The sequence below is a fragment of the Dicentrarchus labrax genome, unplaced genomic scaffold (genome assembly GCF_905237075.1).
Source record: "Dicentrarchus labrax unplaced genomic scaffold, dlabrax2021, whole genome shotgun sequence".
Lineage (NCBI taxonomy): Eukaryota > Metazoa > Chordata > Actinopteri > Moronidae > Dicentrarchus > Dicentrarchus labrax.
In genome coordinates, this window is record NW_026136707.1 from 13172964 (window position 1) to 13196254 (window position 23291).

At 42.1% G+C, this 23291-nt stretch overlaps 1 protein-coding gene across 5 annotated transcripts; it reads left to right on the forward strand.

Annotated features, from left to right (window-relative positions):
• The first annotated feature begins 70 nt into the window (after positions 1 to 70).
• setd2 (SET domain containing 2, histone lysine methyltransferase) lies at positions 71 to 22149 on the forward strand. 5 transcript variants are annotated; one of them, XM_051407428.1, is made up of 22 exons: positions 71 to 89; positions 1984 to 2105; positions 5610 to 5631; positions 5777 to 9831; positions 9957 to 10088; positions 10250 to 10378; positions 10472 to 10595; positions 10711 to 10788; positions 10882 to 10979; positions 13134 to 13266; positions 13459 to 13593; positions 13684 to 13812; positions 13931 to 14992; positions 15106 to 15154; positions 15230 to 15557; positions 15698 to 16460; positions 17041 to 17166; positions 17824 to 17960; positions 18051 to 18162; positions 19398 to 19472; positions 19620 to 19721; positions 20356 to 22149. In XM_051407428.1, exons 2-22 carry the CDS (start codon positions 2077 to 2079, stop codon positions 20515 to 20517), a joined length of 7980 nt encoding a protein of 2659 aa, XP_051263388.1. In that variant the 5' UTR covers positions 71 to 89; positions 1984 to 2076; the 3' UTR covers positions 20518 to 22149. The 5 variants fall into 5 exon arrangements, with proteins under 5 accessions (XP_051263388.1, XP_051263389.1, XP_051263387.1 ...); XM_051407427.1 differs by lacking the exon at positions 71 to 89 and adding an exon at positions 109 to 493; XM_051407430.1 differs by lacking the exons at positions 71 to 89; positions 1984 to 2105 and adding an exon at positions 109 to 493 and having other exon boundaries at positions 15698 to 16004; positions 16113 to 16460.
• The last annotated feature ends 1142 nt before the right edge of the window (positions 22150 to 23291 follow it).

The window sequence follows — 23291 nt, forward strand, 5'->3', positions numbered from 1 at the left end:
ATGTCCCCACATCATGTGATGTGATGTTGCTGAACACAGCAGCCAGAGCCAGAGAGATACTGCGAGGATCAGTGTTGTGGAATAAAAAGGTATTCCAAAGACATGTTCATAGTCCTTCAAACAGACCGGGTTGGCACTCTTGTTGTAACTTACAGGTTGATCAAATGAAGACTCTTTCTGGGGCTCGGATCTCTCCTCCAACTCACTGCTAACTATGTGAGGTCCTGCTAGCTCGATAGTACCGACATTCAGCCAGGCTGAAGCTGGGGCGCAGCAGCAGCAGCAGCAGCAGCAGCAGCAGCAGCGGTAGTGGTAGTGGTGGTGGTGGTAGTAGTGGTGGTGTTGTTGGTGGTGCTCCTCCGCCGACGATCATTTCCGACAGCTCCGTATGGATTTGACGTCGGCATACATTGTCGCTTGATGTTTTACAAAAGGGCCGATTACAGGTGATTTCGAAGATGGGGGAACCTTGTGACCTTAAGCACTTCGTAAAGTGAGTACCTTGTGAACCGCTGTTTTCTTTTACTCCACGCTAACGTTACGTTAATTGTGGTTGAACCATCTTACACACAAGACAAAACATTATGAGCTAACGTTAGCATGCTAGTAAAGCCGGGTGCAGAGACTTCAGAATAGGGGTCCATTACAAAGGAAATGTATATCTAACCCGTTAGATTAGAAAACGAGTCACCCACTAGTCGAAGCAACCCTGTTTACTGTGACTTTACACATTCGTGACAGACGAAAGATTAAAGTTAACAACAGTAACGTTAGCTTACTGGCTGCTAGTTAGCGTTACATTGCGAGAGTTAGCTAGCGTTAGCTGCTGATGCTAGTGGAGTCACTTGGCTAACCGTCTTCGTCAACTGACACAAATGTGACTCTTTACCTCCGAGACACAGCTGGAAAATACCGTGTTCGGCACAATGCTCGCATTTCCACGCATAGACTTGTTGGCTGGTCAACATTAACAACATGATTTATGCATACCACAACACGAGCTAACGCTATCTTTAAAGATGGCCCACGGAAGCTCCCTGTTTGTTAGCGTGCCCAAGTTAGCTTAGCGAGTTCAGATATTTTTGTAAACCAGCGTCGCAGTCGAATAGCTAAGGTAATGCCGCCTTGCCTGTTTGCTTACTACTTATATATATATATGGACTAGTATAAGTAGTTAGCAAATCTTGGTAATGTATTTCTACAAATTCATAGGTTTGCAGCACATCCTCTACTCGTTTTCACAGTGGGTAAAATCCTCCTTTTAAAGGCCATGTTAGCTTAAGTTAGTTTGATAATTTGCTCCCAACCAGTCGCCGTTTGTTTTCATTAGTGTCGATGTGTTATTTGACATAAATCCTCATTCTACAGCCCCCTTTGTTTTCGGTAGGCCTTTTGCCTGTCCTGTACATGCTTAATAATGAGATGCATGTTCTCTACTCGCCCTGCATCCATGTTTTTTTTTTTTTTGTTTTTTAATGTATGTCCGACCATGATGGTACTATTTATAAATCATAGGTGAATGTAACCTTTTATTTTTTGTTGTTGTGCTGCGATGCGCTCACAATGACAACAGTAGAGACTGACTGCCCGGCAAGTTGAGGAAGTGGGAAATCTATCTCATAGCAGACATAAATATTAAGACGTGAAACTGGATTCTCTGCCACATTGCAGCGATAGATAACAGGATTCTCAGGAAGGGACGCCAGCAGAAGTCGTTAATACTATAACGGTTCAAAGCATGAGACACCACTTACTTTTTTGACATAGTGTACATATAGGCAATGCGTTTTGCACAAGCCAGACCCACTGCTCAACACTGTATTTACTGTAATGTCAAATAAAAAGTTGCATTTCTGCTTTTTCTGCAACTACCCTCAGATGTCAGTGATGTCTAAAATGATAAAACCTACTGACCCAGTAGCTGTAAGCTGTTGTGGACAATCGAGACCCAGTTCATTGCAACCCTATCTTTCTTTTTGTCAGGTGTGGCGTCACTTTGGAGGGCTCATTTCTCTGATTCGGATTATTCTTGGCCAGCAGCCTCTTCAGGCCTTCTAATCCTAGACGAGTTTCTCAATGGACACTCTGCTCAAGTCAGAGATCAGGTATTAGACAGCACAAAATGCAACTCACGGTGTATGTCTTTATTTAGTGTAGTTTCACATGGATTAGGAAATGATATTAGCATGGTTACCGAGTTGTATTTTGTTTGAATTGTTTAAACATTTCAATATTAAAGGTCATTCTAAGCCCAAGGCCTTGTCACTATTTATACACTGATAAATATTTGACAATTAAAAATATAAATGCTGCAAAAAGTTTTGGGCTCTTTTTTAAGATTGATAACTGATAACATGTTGTCTTTATTATCTATTTATCTTGTTATTTGTGACCGGCCAGTGTGTGGATAGGCTGTGTTTTGTGTAGTGTAGCCACAGATACAGTATACAGTACATTAGTTCATGTGACACTAGTGTACAATGTTAGAAACACCTCTAAATAAAAAGTCTTTATCATTAATTGTAAAGAAGACAGAGAGAAATAATTTCAGGCCCTATGATCAGGTTTCAGTTATGTTTATGTCACCATATAGAAACAATAGGTGACCACAATGCTTGGTATTAGGCATTACATTCAGTTATGCTAACTGTTTGTTTATATTTATTCGCTTGAAAAATGAAACAGTTGTGCATTACATTTGGAATAATATTGCTATATTATATATATATATATATATATAGTATATAGTAAAATATTCATGCAACAACAATCTAAAAGGGTAAAGCTCTTGGTCTAGTAGGTCCAGTAATCGTTTGATTATGTTCAACTTGCTTGCTATAGCCTTTTTCTATATAACAGGATGTCACTGCAAAAATGTCTCGTTTGAAGGTCATAGAGAAAAAGGAAAAAAATGATATCCTAAAGGATTAAATGACCCAATTGTTGCCTTGCACCCATATTGAGCCTACCCTAAGGAGAACACACACTTTAATAGGACAAAGGGAAGAACAAAAACCCAATTATTATTTTTGAACATGTTAAATACTTACATCTGTAAGTGTAAGTGATTTGTTGCTTCAGCTGTTTGTTTTTGTTGGCATCACCAGTTGCGAGTCTAAGCAATGTAGACAATCAAGCAATATGGTGTTGAGTTGGTTATGTTATTAGTTGGTTAGGCTATTTCAACCCTTGTTTAACCCTCATCCTACTGACTGGGGTACCTGCAGACTGTAACGGTATACTTCTTGTTATATTGTAGTCCTTGTTTGTTGAATATGTTGGTCAGATGAGGGTTAAGGGACCCTAACAGATCATGTGAATATAGTGTACATTTTGTTTACAGTTTTTTTTTGTCTACTTAAGGGGTTAGTAGTAAACTATGAATGAAATTGATTGAACAATAATTACCACAGAATCACTAAAACTCATGTCCATCATCATTATCCCATTAACACAGATTTCTTTCAGTTTTCTGTTTAAAGAGTGATGAAACACAAACCCCTCTGTCAGGAAAAACTCAATTGCATGGAGCAGACAAGTAATGGATTAAGACTGTAACCCTAACCTTTGACTCCACTCAGCAGTGATATTGCAAACTTAATATAACATGGCAAACGTAAACATTCAGTCTGCATGGACCATAGACTGTCTTGCCTGTCATAGATTATCATTTTTGTTTCATATGGACATTACTTTTTAAGCCATAGTGGCTTTGTTAGGTTTCTCGGTGGTGTTGATGGGGTTGTACAATGTGAAAAAGTAAATGGTGCAATCATGCAGAATATATTTGACTTGGCCTAACTTCTCTGTAGTATAGTCCATTCTATGTGTAGCTTGCATGCCCTTTTCATGTTTCCATGTGTTACTAAAGTTTTGTGCTACATCAAAGTTATGTTCCTGCTATTGCTGTTGAGCAAGGTGCTGGCTTTACAACAAGCTTTGGTTGTAACCCATCTCTAAAACATTATATATATATTTCTCTGCAGGAATCTGTAACATTCAGCTTTGGTTAGATTGAGTTTTTTTGATATACAGTATGCTGGTGATGTGCGAACACAGTTACAACCATGGGCTCTGTGTTTTATACAGGTTGGCTGGGTCATAAAAATTAACATTCTGATTAACAGCAGCTGGGCTGCAGGTGGGTGAAATATGGTGAAATGTGCACTGTGTCTCTCCTAATAGGGGGACACTGTGCACATTTATGCACAGCAGCATAACTTCATTGATTATTTAAATTGCCCAACACACTGAGAATTGGTCGGGATCTACTGTTAATGTTCTGTGCTCTTCTACACATCCAAAAGTTGAAGTTGCTTGGAGTAAAGCAGCAGCAGTCCACTTAATAAATCCTGAGGTCCATTAGGGGTGCCTAAAAAATGTACTTCAGAAACTAAAAGTGTAATTCTGTTTCCTCTGGATAGTTTTCTCTGTCTTGTTTATTAAAACTGTTTTTAGTTGTTCTGCTTAAATATTAACAATATTTGGTGCAGTGATATTAGTGAGTGCATGGAAATGTTTAAAATCACTAAAAGCAGCCTCTCTAATCATAAAAGTAAATTGTTAAGAAAACACTCATAGATCAATACAGCACACAAAGAAATCACATGGAAAGACTGCGCTGCTCCACATGATTTAAAAGGCAATATAGACACTCAAAATGTGTAATCAATAGATCGCCTTTTTCTTTTGCTAGTATTACATAAATATGTTTGGGATGCTTAACATCAAGTGCAGAACTTCCTCATCTGTTATTGCAGTGGTCACTTGCTCTCAAGGTTTGGTGAATTAAGTTTTCAAGACCATCAACACCATGCTGAGTATTTATGTACTTTCAAGCAAAAACACAATATTGATTTTCATGGAAGTAGAGAAAAATTGTTGTACCACAGTCATCACCACACATAAGTTCATAATGAATTAGCGCTGTACTGTTATTCTTCCTTTTACCTAAATAACACAAGTTACTCTGGCCACCTACTTCCTTCTATCAGCTATAATGGTTCGTTCTCTTTGTTTCAGCAATCAATAGACCTGACACGGGAGCACTTCCTGTCATTCACATGCCATTCATATCCATTACTTCCTGTCACTGTGTCACTGTACCAAGTTGAGCATGAATCCTAGACACATACGTATAATATGGCTGAGTTGGAATCTATCCTAGGAGTTATTTCGCACATCAGCCGTTCAACCCATGTCCTGTCACTCTCTACTATTTGTAAATGACAAAACCGTTTTAGATGAAATTTAAACATCTGTGAGTACTTTAATCACTAAAACTTGGAAACCAATCTTAAGTATGCTTATTAATCGTAACAGGCCTCTTACACTTCAAGATTTAGGAAAACGGGGTTACAGGAGCAAGCAGTGGAAAAAGTACACCTAACACTGTTGTAGATTGGATTGGGTCACAGATGTTGTGCTTTGAAATCATCAACAGTTACAAACACACACAATATGTTCAGGGACATGTTCACATCCTGCGAGATTACTGTGAGAATTGTGGTTTCTCAAATTGTTTTATGTCGTGCTGCCTGAAATGTGTTAATTGATTTATGTCTTTCCTCTCTTTTTTATGTTCTCATGGTGTTCTTATGTAACCACAGAGAGGAGGGGAGTGGTGCCTCGGTAAGTATTAACTAAACAAAGTTTAAATGAGTGTAAATATCTTCTCTCCTGTTAGCATTTTAGCAGAGCTTGTTCTGTCTCTTTGTCTAATTTAACGATTTTCAAAAAGGTTAGAGCTTTATTTTTGGTCTCTCTTTTATTGTAGGTGAAGGTAGAGGGCCTATCCAAGGCAGCTCTAATCAAAAGCCTGTCTCCCAGAGTCATGCTATCCAACCATCTCCTGCCTAAAGGGACCAAGATGAAGGTCAATCTAGAGGATCAGGGTCGTCAGAAAGTGTCCTTCAGCTTCTCACAGACCAAGAAGCCACTGCAGAGCCCGTTCTTCATCCCTGCCAGTCCTGACAAGTCTGTTGCTGAACCTCATCCAGCCTTGTCACTGTCACCCTCAGACAAAGGAGGGCAGAGTACAGACAGCAGAACTGAGCAAAACCAGACACCTATGGTGCCAACACCAACAGCAGAGACACATTCTCAAACACCAGTCTCCTCACCCACTAAACCGAAAACGGACTTAGCAAAGATGCATTTCAAGAAGCAAATTCTCAGTGTCTCTGTGACTGATGAGAACCCAACATCTGTTGTGCCAGAGGAGCCACACTCCCCTGAATTGCAGGTTCTGCAGAAACCAACAATTAACAGTGTAATAGAACTCCCAACATCCCAGCCTCAAAATGTTGTCAGTGTCTGCCCCTCTGAGAATGCTCACGTTGAAGCCTCTGAGACAAGGGTAACCCCTACCCTCAAGAAGCCAGCGGCTTCCTCAGGAAAAGATGGAGAGACGTCCAGCAATGCTGAGCAGGACAGTAAGGTATATAAAAGGAAAACCAGGTCCCAATCTGATAGTGCTCCTCCTGGCTCAGAATCTGATGGAGATTCAGTCAAGATGTCTTCCAGTCACAAATCAGTTGACTCCAAAAGTAAAACAAGCTCTGACAGCAGAAGTAAAGAGGTAAAAAAGTCTTCCTCTGGTTCACATGTGGAGGAAAAGGAAAAAAGTTCCTCCAAGCGGTCAGAGAATCATGAAAGGTCTTCTAGTTACTCCAAAACAGACCGTGACTCTAGACACACATCTTCACGCTCATCTCGATCAGACAAAGATCGCAGAAGGACCAGGTCGAGATCACGGTCTAGATCGAGAGGGTCTCGAACAAGTTCATCTCACTCAAGATCAGAGAGATCCCGAGGTGACAGAGGAGCACGCTCTGAAAGGTCATACTATCACGATTCTGATCGGAGATCACACAGGAGTTCTCCACGCAGAGAAAGAAGACGTTCTCGTTCTCGCACTGACAGAACCCGTGACAGTTCTGACTCCGAGGATGACCACAGGAAGACAAGGACAAGGACAAGCGACTCCAGTAGATCTTCCGCCCATTCAAGCTCACACAAAGAGTCAAAATCCTCTTCCTACTCAAAATCAGAGAAAACCTCTAAATCTGCAGATTCTCCTCACGCCCCAGAGTTGGATAAAAGAACACAATCGACAAAGTCTGAAAGGACTTCAAAGCGACTGTCAGACTCTGATTCCCAGCGCAAGTGCTCTCCTGATCTGGACTCCAGTTACCGTAAATCTAGCTCCCATCATAAATCAGAGACCAACAACAAATCCTCTTCTTCCAGTATGCATACCCACTCTCAGACACATGAAAAACGCCAAAAAAGCAGCTCCAGTGACTCTGATGCAGATCATAAAGGAAAATCACAGGCCTCTGACAAAAGTTCTGGCTCAGAGGAGAACTGTAAAAATTCCCAAAAGAAAACCAGTAGGTCAGACTCAAAGCAGATGACCCCTCCTGTATCTTCTTTGAAAACCAGTGGATATGATAGACAATCAAATGACATATTTCACAGCCCTGGCAAAGCACCACCATGTGCAAACACCACAGAATATAGTTCTCAGATTGAAAAAGAAAAATCGGATTCCCAACTAGGTGGAAATGAACAGAGTAATCAGGATTTTAAGGAGTTTGTCCCTTGCACTGATAAGAGTTTGCAAGAACCGTCATCCAAGAGAAAAGAAACAAAATCAGGTCTTGAAGGTGAGAACGAAAATGCCTCAGCTATAACCTCAAGTGAAACCCTAAAGCATGTAAATGCTGCCCTGGAAAACTTGACAAATGTGAAGGAGAGTCTTTCTTCTAATAACCGACCACATGTGAACTCAAATGCAGCTGTCTTATATTCATGCAGTAGTAATGATAGTATAATGTGCAACCAGGGCAAGAAAGTTGTTGACTGTTCACCAGGGCGAAAGTCCTTACTTGATACAGCAGATGTACCTGTCACACATGATGTCCATCAGAACACTAAACCAGAGAACGTTGAGCCCAATGTGGTTTCAGCAGTCAACAAGCAGGTTGATACAAGTGTGCTAACATCTGATTCATTATGTCATGAATCTGATGAACAGCAACATATGGATACTGTTAAAAAGAACAGCAGTTCTACCAAAAAGTCCCGATGGGATATTGTTGGGCAGGACACCTCAGAGAGTGATAATTCACAGAGGACACTTTGTGCAGAGAGTAAAAATACTGTTAAAAAAGTGATCTCTGTCAAAAAAATTGAGTTTTCTAAAGAAAATAGCCAACAAGACTCTGACTTTAAAGAGACAATTCAGCACGAAGCTGAAACACATTCCAAACTGGTGAAGCAGATTGATCTCTCTAAGCACGGAGTTGGCTCAGACAGCACATCCATGACCGATACATACAAAGACCAAAGTGAGGCTTCACAAGAAAGCACCAGCATTGACCACTGTGACTTAAAACTGAGTACTTCTCAAAAAACACACACAGGCGATCCTCTGCACGTTAATGATACATCACAGGTTGACAAAGCCACAAAGATGCAGAGTTGGAATGGCGATGATCATGAAGAAAAATCCAAGGACAGTGCTCACAAGAGCAAATTTAGTAAGAGAGCCACACTAAATCAGGAAGCATTAGGAGGGCAGAGTGAGGCCAGTGATAGTGACAACTCGGAATATGACTCTGATTGCGGCGAGGCTATAAAACGATTGCACTCTGTGGTGGTCGTGCCAAAGAATTCTTCCCTAACAATGGATACACGGGATACGGGAGCATCCCCATGCACTCCAATGAATAGTTCAGAACTGCAGAATGCCAATATAGCAGCTGACGTGAACATTAGTGAAGTCCCAAAACAAAGGCAAGGGGGTCCTTCCACTGCATTTGTGGAGACCAGTGGTCCATGTGCTGGTGTAAATGATTCATCCAATAGCAGCTTGTTGTGTCAATCCCAGAGTAATATGATTGATAGCACCAGTCACTTGGAGGGTTCCAGCTCCATCACCGCCCACCCTTTCATGGCTGGTCATATCACTGTCCATGAAAGTGCAACAGGTCCTACCCACAGCCTTGATAACTCCAGACAGTGTGAGCAAGGGCACAAACTGCATAATGTAAGTGGCAGAGTGGACAGGATGTACTCCCGTTACCAACGTGATGATTTCTCCAATGCTGACAATATTAATGAAAACAATGGATTCAGCCTGGGTTGGGATTTTTCACAACCAGAACAACCCAGTAGTACATACCAGCAGCCTGATAGCAGTCATGGGCCACATTTACTGAACACTAAACTAATAGAAACCTCTCCAAAGGAACAGGAGCACATGCAGAGTACTGCCTCCTGGAACCACCAGTCCCCAAACATGCAGACTAGCAGAAAAACCTACCTCCACGTGCATGAACATTACCAGGATCCTGCAGGTGAAATCCATCCTGACTCCCTAACTAATGACCATGATGACTACAGTGGGGATAAACTATCTAATCATAGTAAAACAGCTGTTGAGTGCAGTGGACTGAGCACTCCTGGGTCATCAAGCTTTGTACAAGGTCATGAAATTAGCAGCAACAGCAGGGGCTCTACTGTGCCTGACCCCCCCAGAGAAGATATTTTTAGACCCCACAGAGGCCGGGGCCCTCCCAAGAAAAGACGTCCAGAGATTGAGTCCGATTCAGACAATGAGGCAGAAGCGGGGCCTGCAGGCAAGAGGGAGCGTCTAGGAGATACAGATGTCTCTAAGGACAGTCATATTAAAGCTGAGGTGCAACGTCCATCACTCACTCTGCAAGACTTTCAAGATTCCAATAAATGGAAGGACTTTTCCAAGTCTAAGAAGATGCCCCCTTATTTTGACTTGATTGAGGAGAACCTCTATCTGACTGAGAGGTAAGGTGTTGTTCATCCTGATTAACAAAACAAGTTATTTAGTTTGTACAAAAAATAACGTCATAATAAAACATTTTAGTACTTTCAGGCGTGAGCGTTGACATTGTTTTAATGTTTTTTTGCAGAAAAAAGAGCAAATCTCATCGAGATATCAAGAGAATGCAATGTGAGTGTCCCGTGCTGCCCAGAGAGGAGCGTTCTAGAGGAGTATTAGCATGCGGGGAAGACTGTTTAAACCGACTGCTTATGATTGAGTGGTAAGTTGATTATTACAGACAAAGGTGTGATAACATGTAAGAAAAGTAAAAATCTGAACGTTTACCATCCTAAGCCAGTAAAAATATGGTACAGTTTTGCAATAAAAAATGTGTAGGAGCCTGTTGTTACATGTTAACTAAAGAATATCTTCTTCTTTCAGCTCCTCCCGCTGCCTGAATGGAGCCTACTGCTCTAACCGACGCTTTCAGATGAAACAACATGCAGACTTCGATGTCATCCTCACAGAAGACAAGGGCTGGGGACTACGGGCAGCTAAAGACTTGTCTCCGTAAGCCTCTTAAAAGCTTTAAACACAACATTTAATATTAAATACAGAAAGATTTTTAATTTGACGATTGTTGTATTTATATTGCTATCTCAGAAACACCTTTGTTCTGGAATACTGTGGGGAGGTATTGGACCACAAGGAGTTCAAAACAAGGGTGAAAGAATATGCTCGCAATAAGAACATCCACTATTACTTCATGTCTCTGAAGAATAATGAGGTATGTGATGATATGACACATTACAATTAATGTTAATGATTAAAGTGTAATATGGTTTGATGATTTGGGTTGAGTGGCTGGCTTTAATACTTGACATTGAATTATGTCTCTTCAGATCATTGATGCAACACTGAAGGGTAACTGCTCTAGGTTTATGAACCATAGCTGCGAGCCCAACTGTGAGACCCAAAAGGTACAGCAGCAAAATAAAGCACTTGAATAATACTCTTTCAGGTTAGCTTGTTGCAAGTTGACTTAACTGATGATTATTTGTATCCCATTCCAGTGGACTGTCAATGGCCAGCTTAGAGTTGGGTTCTTCACCACCAAGGCTGTCACTGCAGGAACTGAACTGACGTTTGATTACCAGTTCCAGAGATACGGGTACTGTTTCTCTGCAGTTATTTTTTGACCACACTTGTATTTTGTGCTGTTTATTGTGCTGTTTTTCTTGTATGTCCTAGACATACAATTACATACATATTACACATATACATATTACCTAGGTAATTTGCCCCGCCAACCGAATTTTTTTTTACTGGTCTTTTTAACATTGTGTTTTGCACCGTTGCTTTAGCAAAGGATCTCTCACTCACAGTACAAATATTTGCTATCAATTATTTAGTGGACAGTCTCCCCTCGCTCTGCCCCTCCTCTACAGTCTACTGACAGTCACACTGCTCTGCAGAGAGACATACAGTCAAGGCCGAAATTATTCATACCCCTGGCAAATTTAAAGTTACTTTTATTCAACCAGCAAGTTTGGTTTTTTTTTTTAACCGGAAATGACAGGCTTCTCCCAAAAGATAATAAGACGATGTACAAGAGGCATCATTGTGGAAAAAAATATTTCTCAGCTTTTATTTACATTTGAACAAAAAGTGGCATGTCCTAAATTATTCATACCCTTTGCAAACTGTCACAGTGGGAAAATCCAGAGTTTTAAACCATTCCAAATAGTCCAAGCTGTTCTAAAGCATCCTAATTACCCTGATTCATTGGGAACAGCTGTTTTAATCAACTCAACAGGTGAAAAACAGCAGCTCTCTGCAGTTGGTTTGTGGACAGTCCATGGCTAAGACAAAGGAGCTCACTGAGGACCTGCGGCTTCTCACAAGTCAGGAAAGGGCTATAAGGCCATATCTAAATGTTTTCAAGTTCCAGTGGCTACAGTGCAAAGTATTATTAAAAAATACAAGACGTTCCGCACTGTGGGAAATCTCAGAGGACATGGTCGGAAGCCAAAAGTGACACCTGTGCTGGCCAGGAGGATAGTAAGTAATCGCCACCAAGGCCATCCTGGTGAATCTGGGCTCTGCTGGTGGCAACGTCTCTAGGCAGACAGTCCAACGGACACTGTGCAGCAGTTCAGGTGGAGACCAAGGAGGAAGCCACTTCTCCAGATAAGGCACACAGAAGCCTGCTTGGCCTTTGCAAATGCTCATCTGGTCAAAGAAGAAGACTTCTGGTCTTCTGTTTTATGGTCAGATGAAACAAAAATGTAATTGTTTGGCCACAATGATGTATCCTTTATTTGGCGCAGAAAAGGAGAAACCTTCAACCCTAAGAACACCATCCCCACTGTCAAACATGGTGGTGGGAACCTAATGCTTTGGGGGTGTTTTTCAGCCAATGGACAAGGGAACCTAATCACAGTTAACGGCACCATGAAAAAAGAGCAATACATCAAGATTCTCAACAACAACATCAGGCAGTCTGCAGAGAAACTTGGCCTTGGGCACCAGTGAACATTTCAGCATGACAACGACCCAAAACACACAGTAAAAGTGGTGAAGAAATGGTTAGCGGACAAAAACATTAACGTTTTGGAGTGGCCCAGCCAGAGTCCTGACTTGAATCCAATTCAGAATCTGTGGAGGGAGCTAAAGGGTGTTGGCAAGGAGACCCTCCAACCTGAAAGAGTTGGAGCTCATTGCTAAAGATGAATCTGCAAAAATACCAGTGGATACATGCAAAAAGCTGGTCAGCAATTATAGCAAGCATTTGATTGCTGTAATAAGCAATAAAGCCTTTTCTACTGATTATTGAGAAGGATATGAATAATTTTGGACATGCCACTTTTTGTTGAAATGTAAATAAAAACTGAGAAATATTTTTTCCCACAATGATGCCTCTTGTACAAAATCTTATCTTCTGTGTCATTTCCAATCAAGAAAAAACTTGCTGGTTGAATAAAAGTAACTTTAAGTCAAAATTTGCTAGGGGTATGAATCATTTCGGCCTTGACTGTACATAGAGAGAGATGCTCTCTGGCTCAGATTATTTTACCAGCGGCGTCAAGGTAAAGCAAGAGTGAACAGCAGTGATCACCAGTTGGTGCCGATGTTACTTGTTACCACGTTGTTTTCAATCGTTCTAATAGGGTACCTCATTAACAACGAGCCTCCTCCACATACCGCTTACTTAAACGGTCATCGTGTGGGAAACACTGATGTCTGTAAACATAAAGAATAGTGTTCACATACATATGTCCATACAGAGTGGTTATGTAATCTTTTGTTTTATCTTTATCTACAGGAAAGAAGCACAGAAATGCTTCTGTGGAGCACCCAGCTGTAGAGGCTTCCTCGGTGGGGAGAACAGAGTTAGTGTTCGGGCAGCTGGAGGGAAGATGAAGAAAGACCGCAGTCGAAAGAGTGGTCTCACCACAGTCAGTACTTTGTTATATTTGAAAGTGTTATCATTGGTTTTACACCTGGCTTGAAGTTCGACATGAGTGTCATGACCACAATAACTTAATAAATCAGCTTAAATTGACATGCTCCAGTTTTAAGTTTGTTTTTAGCCATAGTGATGTTAAATGTGTTATTTTTGATGATGACATCACTTTGTCCTTCCTCAGGTTGATGAGGAGCTGGAGGCATTACTGGAGAATGGAGAAGGCCTGTATGATGAGAAACAGGTGGTGTCTCTCTGCAGACTAATGGTTCGAGTGGAAACCATGGAGCAGAAACTGATCTGCCTCAAGCTCATACAAGTATGACCTGAACGTTTGATGCCTTGTTTTAAATATTGTTTACTTTTGTTAGTATCATTTGCAGTAATATGATATGTTTGTGTTGCACAGGATACTCAAAATCCCTCGTGCCTGAAGCAGTTCCTGGACCATCATGGATTGTCTTTGCTGTGGATCTTCATGGTGGAGCTTTCTGAAGCTAAAGGCAACAGTGCCAATAACACCAAACTGCAGTTAGAGGTGACATATATCATAGACTTTGCATTAAAACATTCATAATGTTGCCATGTTCCACTGAAGAAACTCATATACAGCCCTTTGCTGTTTGATCACTGAAAATCTATTATTCTGTTTACAGATCATGAAGACCTTGGCTGTGCTGCCTATCCCTACGAAGAACATGTTGGAGGAGAGCAGAGTTCTGACCTTCATTCAGCGATGGGCCCAGACCAAAACTCTCCCTCAGCCTGCTGAGATGGATGGCTACTCCAGCGAGAACACCTCCCGTGCTCAAACGCCCCTCAATACTCCCGATGGTTCCTCTGCCAAACTAGGACCAGAATTGGACGGTGACACCTCTAAACCTGCTGTGTACCGCCCCCTTAAAATCATCAGTGAAAACAGTCTGGACAGTGCACTCTCTGATGCTAGCAAAGCATCGGATGGAAAGGAGGAAGAGGAGGAGGACGATGATGAGGAAGAAGATGAATCCTCACATACAGGACTTACTGATGGCAAACAGTTGAAGGCCGACCCAGTGTGTGAAGCTGCAGATCCAACAAAAGGAATGATGGAAGAGTCTGTGAAAGAGGAGAAACCGGAAGAGACTGGGGTGGATTTAAGCAGTCAACACCAACCTCAAACTGAGGAGGTAAAAGAAAAAATGGAGTCAGATTTGGAGCAGGAAATTGAGACGAAAGAGGACACGAGTGAGGGTCAGATGGATCAACTTGAGGAGCCGAAAGAGCCGTGTGAAGAACAGGAGAATGGGGAGGAGCAGACCAGTCAGGAAGTGACAGAGAAGACTAAACTTGAAGGAGACCAGCCCGACGTTAAAGTTCTCGAGCCAGAGAGTCAGTCCATCCAAACAGATGTTGGTGATCTTCCACCTGAGCAGCCTTCAGAGACTATGGAAACCCAGACAGAGACACAAGAGGTTGAGAAACCACCTCCTGGCAGTGAGGCACAACATGGTGAATCTATCACTGACGCTGCCCCAAGCTCTGAGACCCCAGAGGCCGGTATGCCCTCTGAGGCCATAGTGACCCCTGTGGATCCATCAGTGATAGGTACTCCTTCTCAGGATGAAGAGGAAGGTGTCTCAGATGTAGAGAGTGAGAGGAGTCAGGAGCCCCAGCTCAGTGCTTTGGACATTAGTGGTATGGCTGCCAGGCTTCTGGAAGGCTGGAAGGATCTGAAGGTGAGCTCAAATAATCTTACATTACATTGACAAGAAAAACAATTTCCATTTTTTTCTGTTTTCAATCTATTGTTTTCTGAAGTTTGAAGTCAAATGTCTGCTTGTCCTTTCAGGAGGTGTACAGAATACCAAAGAAGAGTCAGGTGGAAAAGGAAGCAAATGGTAAGTTCTGTCCAGAGCTGATTTTTGGGCTAGACTTTCTCTCGTATGATTTTGTCTAATAACGTTTTCTCACAGATCGCAGCCGAGATCGAGACACAACTTTGACGCCACGCACTACTTCGGGTAGCAGAGAACGTGAAAGGGAGCGAGAAAAGGAGAGGGAACGCGACAGAGACCGAGATTATGACAGAGACAGGGATCGAGACTGGGATAGGGATAGGGACAGGGACAGGGAAAGAGACAGAGAAAGAGACAGAGACAGAGATCGTGACAGGGACAGGGATCGCGACCGGGACCGCGATCGAGTCTCTGACAAAACTCCACGCAGCACTGAGAGACGAAGGAGACGCTCCACTTCACCACCCTCATCCTATGAAAGGAGCACCCGACGCACCGAGGAACGGTAAGTAAATTCTTGTGATTGAGGGAACATTGTGAAGAGTGTCCTCTAAGTATAGTGTAATCTTTGTACAGCTGTGCATCATAGTAAAGTTTGGGAATCATCGGTGGACTTGTATGTTGTATGTTCCCTGTATTTTTAAGGTTTGATCCATCCAACAGCAACAAGACACCAAGGGGGGGAGTTGGTGGCAAGGAACGCAACAAGCTTTCCACAGAGGAACGCAGAAAGTTGTTTGAGCAGGAGGTTGCTCAGCGGGAAGCCCAGAAACAACAACAACAGCTTCAACAGCAGCAGCAGCAGCAGCAGCAGCAGCAACAGCAGCAGCAGCTTCAAAGTATGGCTTATGATCCTGCTCTGGCGTATGCCTCCAGCCCTGGCTTCATCACATACCCTCCTGGATATCCCATCCAGACCTTTGTGGATCCCTCCAACCCCAATGCAGGAAAAGTACTGCTACCTACCCCTTCGGTTGAGCCCACTCTGACCTATGAACAGACACCTCCCCAGCGTCTTATCTCAGACATTGGACTGACCTCTCCATCCTCTACTTCCCAGGCAACTCCAGTCTCTAATCTCCCTCAGCACATCACCACCACCAACCTCACAACTGGCAACCCTCAGCAGTATGCGCAGCCAACTGTAGCAACCCAGGAAGCAGGCGTAGCTGTCCTCTCTGTACCAGCCCAGACGGCCCCTCAGGTGCAGGGCCAGCAGAGCTACACCACTCTCTGGGATCCCACTACTCAGCAGGCAGTTACTGTACAGACGCAGCCGGCACAGCAGTATGCCACCGCCCCGGCACAGGCTCAGACACAGACGGCCATCTATTACCAGGGTCAGCCATGCCAAACCATCTACAGCATCCCCACTGCCTACCCTCAGGCCAACACTCCCGTTATACAGGTAGGGTGCCCTTTGCCTGGGTCTATATGTGATTTTACTGCTCATAGATTTTCTAATTTCTCTCCTGAATATACAGTGTTGAAAAGCATAGATTAATTTAACGTTTCCATTAATGTGGACAAACCTTTTATTTTGAAAATGTTTGTGGTTGGACTTGATATATTACTGTAATTGTCAAGTTAACTTCAGGTGGCCCAGCTTGTTTTATTTTAAATTTAGTTCAGTTTTATTACCATTAAACTTCATTAAATCATAAGAAATGAAGAAACTAAGTGGATCAGCCAAAATAGGTTTTGCCTGACCAACTTGGTGTTTTTCCAGCAACATTTTTAGCTTTAAACAGAAGCAGCCCTTTACACTGCAACAAAAATAATCAAATATGGTGGGTAAAGGGGGGTATGTCATCTCAACAATCAGAGCACTACCTTGCTTGTGCATTCCTGTAAAATTTAAATCCATCAAGTGTAGTAAATAATTATTGAACACTACAACACAATGCAGTACATACTGAATACATAGGAACTGATTTCTGGATGACTAGAGTAACTGTGTGAGCTGATTGTACTTTGTGTTTCTGAAGGCATACACTGAACCCACAGCCAGCTACCTGCATGGCCAGCCTGTGTATCCTGGTCATCAGCAGGGAGTGGTGGTACAGCAGGGAGGCACAGTCACCACCATTGTCACATCCCAAACTGTCCAACAGGTAACATAGATACAGTCTGTCCAGTTTCTAAAGCATACAGAGCCAAGATAAATCTGCATCTAAGTTTAAAGATTCCATAATTTCCATTATTTGAAACGGGGATCATGGGGAAAGACATGACACATTGAAGGATAATTCACAACTGGATATTAGTTGAGGAAAGAAAGGTAGTTTGGTTTTACTCGCACAAGGGTACTGTAGGTAGCTTAAACATTTGTGGTCATTTAATTGGATGAAGATTATATTCTTGAGCAGCTTGAGGTCACATTAAAGATTTACTGTTTTAAAGGATGCAGCAGTTCATCGGGCGGATCTTTGAGATTTTCAGAAATCTGATTTTGAGGCAGTCCTCTGTCTCAGTGTGGCCACAAGGGGGTAGTACATATCTAAATTATGCAACTCTTATGAGCTACAGTATATGGGTCCAAGATCTGTCTCATATAATGACAAAGGGCCTTCTAAGATGTGTCTAAAGTTAGAACAAACACGGAAATGGCCTAATGGGCTCCATTTGTAAATGAGACTAAATGTAACGATGTGTGAGTTGCTGTGTAACCGCTACAAAAATGGAGCTGAAATGAATTAAGTTATTTTTCCTAGCAAAATCCAAAAGAAATTCTTCAAAGTGAAGTATTTTCTAATTCTTCTTCTCTCCAGGAAATGATTGTACCCAACAATGTGATAGATCTGCCTCCTCCCTCTCCCCCCAAACCCAAAACTATCGTCCTACCTCCCAACTGGAAAGTGGCTCGGGACCCTGAAGGCAAGATCTACTACTACCACATTGCCACAAGGTTGGTATTGTGTCTGTCAAGTGTGTGTTCATGCCTCTAGAAACCCCCTGCATGTGTTTCTGTCTGACATTACTTCCCTGTACAAATTAGGCAAACACAGTGGGACCCTCCAACCTGGGAAGGAAGTAGCGACAACACTAGTGTGGACCATGAATCTGAGATGGACCTGGGAACACCCACCTATGATGAGAATCCTTCCAAGGTGACCTTTTTTTTTAGCAGTGATTTAGTTAGGAAATATGTCTAGTAGTTCTTTGTTTGACAGTGAGGAAGTATCGTCTTCAGTTTTTCATATGGTTCCCAGAAAGTTGTGCTTGGATGCAAAACATGATTATAGTGTTTGTTCCTTGAGGTAATTGAAGATGCTGCACTAGTGATTGCTTTCAGCTGTGTCTCAAGAGGGGAAAAAAAGAAGAAAACACTCAGCACGACACCATATTCATTGAGTGTTATGACCTCGCCAATGACTCCCCCTCTTAAAATGGCTTCATCAGAATCTACATGGAGACATGGATTTGAAGAGAGAATCCACTCACTCCACCCCCTGCTCAGCTGTCTGTCCCTTTGCCTCAAGGCCTTAAGGGGAGGGGTGGCTCAGCTCATCTCCTCTTCCTCTGCCTCGTTTGTTTTCCCCCTCTTCATTTTTATCCTGACTTTGAGGATAATAGAAACCATCTGGTTGATCCAGCATTCATTTATTTGCGGTTTCTTATATTATAGTCCAACTGAGCAAGTGTCCCTCCCTTTTGTCTCTTTTGAAAAGATGTTACAGACTTGGGAAAAAAAGCATCAAAAACTGTGATGGATAGATCTATGTTTTTTATTCAGTGTTTCCCGCCAAGAACAGCGACATGGTCATGGACCATCTCCCAGCATGTGTTTAGACAGTGGTGGTGTCCACGTCCAGCACTTGAAGCTATGGCACATGCTCTGTACTTGTAAAGTGTCCGATTTCACTGTTTCTGGATTCCTGGCCCGGCACCGTGTTTGTGTGTGTGTGTGTTTGTGTGAACCTTTGTGCTCAATTTTGATCTTGACCACTTTGTTGTGGGTATAGGCAGTCAGCTGTTGCCTGCTTGCCTTTGTTGTTGAAGGCTGGGGCCAGAGAGGCAGCATCCTGGCAGGATATCCCTGCTCTATGTCAAGTAGCTGGTGAGCAGTTGCTGTTTGATGCCCCACTGACCTTGATAGCTACTGTTTTGCAGCCAGTTGCCATGTTTGATTGAGCGGATGCACAGGTGGGGCCTAATTTGTGATTTTTATGGTAGCAAATGCTGTCATCCATTATAGCACAGAAAACGTCTGACAATGAGATGGGAGTTAGTTTGTGACAAATTACACATGCAAAGCCAAGGGTTTAATATGAAAGAAATTATATTTTGTTTGCAAACAAGTATTTTAATCACATCATCCATCTCTTCTATTATGTTGTTACAGTTCTCCACAAAGACAGCTGAAGCAGACACTTCCAGTGAGCTAGCGAAAAAGAGTAAAGAGACATTTCGCAAAGAGGTGAGTCCCATGTCTGTAAACAATGTTTGCAGCAATGTTATTTAACTCCAAATGTTTAAAAAGGAGATTAATGCAGTTTAGCCATGCATGAAAGTTTTAATTTGTTTTTACATATTCTTCTCTTTTATGTGCGTGTGTGTTACTCAGATGTCCCAGTTCATAGTGCAATGTCTAAATCCTTATCGGAAGCCAGACTGCAAACTTGGACGCATCAGCAACACAGAAGACTTCAAACACCTGGCTAGAAAGGTAACATTAAACAAGAAGATGCTTGTGCGTGCAGTTCAAACTTCTGTTAATGCTGAGAATCTTTGAGCCTTTCCTTGGCCTCTGTGTGGTCAGAGCACAATGAAAGCATTGGTCAGCTTTTGACTTAAAAGGAAAAGTTTTCAAAGTTTCCCTCAAACCAGAACTAAATAGTTGAGCTCCCACGATTTCTTTCTCCAGCCAAATGTTTTTGCATTGTGCCTCTGGAAGAGACTAAGAACACATTGTACATGTAAACTATTATCTCCCTCTTTTGTTTTACCCATTCCTTTCTAAAAGCTCTTTTCAACCAGCGTTTCTTCAAAGGTCTGCATTCTGTTTTTCCATGGTTCCTGGTGGGTCCATGGATTGTGTATGTAGGGAGTGGTTTGCACTGAGTGCCACTTGGACATACCAGGACTGTGAGGACATGGGGCACAATAAACAGAAAGACGAGTTGGGCTTCACTAATTTAGAGATTGCGTTTTAATGTCTTAAATTATAAAAGGCAAAGTCACTAAAAGAGAATTAACCATCCAACCACTACCACAACTGAGATATACATTGTAATTACATAATTTACTTTAGTCTGGTGACAAGAAACATGTCTAACTCTTTCGTCTGCCCATTCTTCTAGCTAACTCACGGAGTCATGAATAAGGAGTTGAAAGCTTGCACCAATCCTGAGGACCTTGAGTGTAACGAGAATGTGAAGCACAAGACCAAGGAGTACATCAAGAAATACATGCAAAGATTTGGCTCTGTGTACAGGCCCAAGGAGGACACAGAAGTGTACTAGGCTCGGAGGCCTCAGATGTTGCACTTGCTCTGTGCTGACACAGGAGAAGCACAGATTTGCCTTCGCGTTCACTCCTTCATGTATGTACTGGCCAGTCCGAATTGTGAAGTAGTTTCTTACGCATATTTATGACTCAGAATTGCACTGCTGCCCAAGAAGCTCTCCAGGCCCAGTGGATCGCGGAGGAGCCCCATTCTAGAGACTGTCGGAGACTTGGGTCCTGCCGAACGATCCGACACTCCTGGTGCAGCGGGTGCAGTGTTCTCGAAGAATGCCACTGAGGGGTGCCACAGAGACTAATGTTTTCACTGACTGTTTGATTTTAAGCATTTTTTTTCCCATTTGTGGCTCTTAAATGTTCCCAAGATGATCACCTCAATTCCACTTTTTAAAGTCTTCTATCCCTGAATGAGGATTACTCAACAGAATCAACTTTTGGTATGAATATCAAAGGCTCTTTGTTACTTTCCACTGTTAAACATGGATCAATGACAGAACGGTCCAGTCCCCCCCCCCCACACTTCCTTTTTCTTGTGCACGCTTCAACCCCCTGCCACTGACTCTGTATCTGGTGCTGCTTTTAACTGGGCTGTGGAGGTCCAAGCTTCCACTCCTCAAACCCTGCCTTCTTAACCACAAGACTTTGGAGCCTCTGTTGTTTTATGAATGCATGATGTAGGCTGAGGTCAGCGTGGTATCCTTATGGAAATTCCTACATTTTCCATGTCTCCTGGTTAAAGTAAAATGCCCTCACCGGGATGAGCTTTTACTTACAATACACTTAGGGATCAGCCAATAACCAGCAGGTTGACAGTGGGGTTAGTGATCAATATTTCCATGTCTTTTATCAATTTATGTATAATAACGGGAGCAGGGTTTGAAAGCTATGTTTGATGTGCTGTTTAGCTGTGTATCTTTTTTTTTTTTTTGCCCCATTTCCTGTCTAACCCCTCCCACAACTTCTTCTGCCCTGTTTTCTCTTCTTACAGGAATAATGCTGAAAATGAAGGTTGTAGCATTGTATTTTTAACAGTTTCTAAACATCTTGTGTGTTCTGGTTCTTTTTATCATTTATATGTCCTAGTGAGACGTTAGAGACACTTAGACTTGCCTTGCTCCACAAACTGTTACTTATTAATTTTCAAAATTTTTTACGGTTGTCAAAGTAGTTTCTCTAGCATAGTTTGTTGAAGCCTATTAAATTGCATTAAACAAAGTTCCAACATATGTACATTGCTTTATATGTGAATATATTGAATAATAGTTTTGGGAATGTTTAAATAAGCAGACACTTTGTAAAAGGACTCTCATTTCATGATTGAAAGTGTAAATAACTTGTAAAATTACCAAAGCTGTATGCAGGAGAGCAGGGTCAGGGAGCACAGTGAGCCCACCCATCCTCACCAGCTCAGCCCTCCTGATGCAGTTCCCACATCAGTCTGTCAAACTTAGGACCCCGCTGACTTACAGCCCTCTATTTTATTTCAGTGGTGGGGGAGATTTTCATGTGGTTTTCTTTTTGTTATTATTATTTTTCTATGTAAAAAGTTACACCTACTCTACTGTAAGTATTGTGTAAGCACATTGTCATAAAACATTTTAAAAGATAATAAACTTTTTTTTGTAAAATGATATCCATTTCCATACTGTGCAGTTGAATTGAGTTCACTTGGGTGTCAGTTAAATAGACTCTAGCAGATCCAAGCAAATTTACATGCTGCTACATGATTAACTGCTGAGTGCACACCCAATCCCATTTTAGATTGGCTCCTTCCTCTAATACGGAATGCACATGGCACAAATACCACTATGTAACATACGCACATTGTCGAGCCAGATGTTTGTCCCCAGTAAAGGGAATCAAAGTGATCGTCTGCCTTCATTAGAGACGTTCAATGTGTTCACAACATGGAGACCCATGAAGTGAAGTGTAGTCTCCATATTAGTGCTTCCCTTTCTCTCCTCTATCCCAACCCCCCTCCCAGTCCTCCCAGTGTATGCGCATTCCGCACCCCCATGCCTGTGTGCTCCAGACCGCAGTTAAGCAGTTCAGTCTGGAGTGTGTGACGGCATGTAACACTGCCCTAGGCCATGCAAGATGCCTGCTCCCACTTAGAACTGAATGCAAAGAGATCATTAACAGATTTCAGAGCAGAGGGGGAGCAGGAGATTGTGCCTCAGAGAGAAAGAGGAAACTTTCCCCCAGAATATTTTGGATGAAGCTATTATTTTCATTTCACCCTCAAATTATTAAATACCTCTTAACTGATTTCCCTCAGGGTTTTGGATAGGAAATGTTCTTATACGCTAAATCCCTTGATAAGGCGTAGTATATTCCAAATATGTCCAAACTTCCTTACTGTGTAATCCATCAAGTGGTTTTTATACTTTACTGTGACAGACATATCTATAGGAGTGTGGTTGTGGTCCAGTTCAGTCATTTTCAGATTTCCAAGGAAGCTGGAAAGGGTTCTTGCCATTTGACGGAAAATATACACACAGAGGCATATAACAAAATATACAAACTACACAAGCAATGGCAGATTTAATGCTAAGCTGCTAATTGTTTAGGGCCTATGGGAAATATGACACGAAGACACCCAAAAATAGAACTATATTTATCAAATTACTGAGGCATGTTGAATCTTTTTGTTATTTGTACTCTTTCCACCCAATCAGATGAACTCAAATGCCCCTTCATACCACCGCCATTTAAACATCAACCAATTATCCTAGATACTTCAACTGCATAGCCCTCAACTTTAGCTGCTATT

Bases quoted from the DNA above. Each gene is read 5' to 3' on its own strand.
- setd2 (XM_051407426.1), top strand. From the start codon at position 459: ATGGGGGAACCTTGTGACCTTAAGCACTTCGTAAA. The intron at 10,089-10,249 runs GTAAGTTGATTA...TTCTTCTTTCAG, and splicing joins CGACTGCTTATGATTGAGTG to CTCCTCCCGCTGCCTGAATG. The intron at 15,558-15,697 runs GTAAGTAAATTC...TGTATTTTTAAG, and splicing joins ACCCGACGCACCGAGGAACG to GTTTGATCCATCCAACAGCA.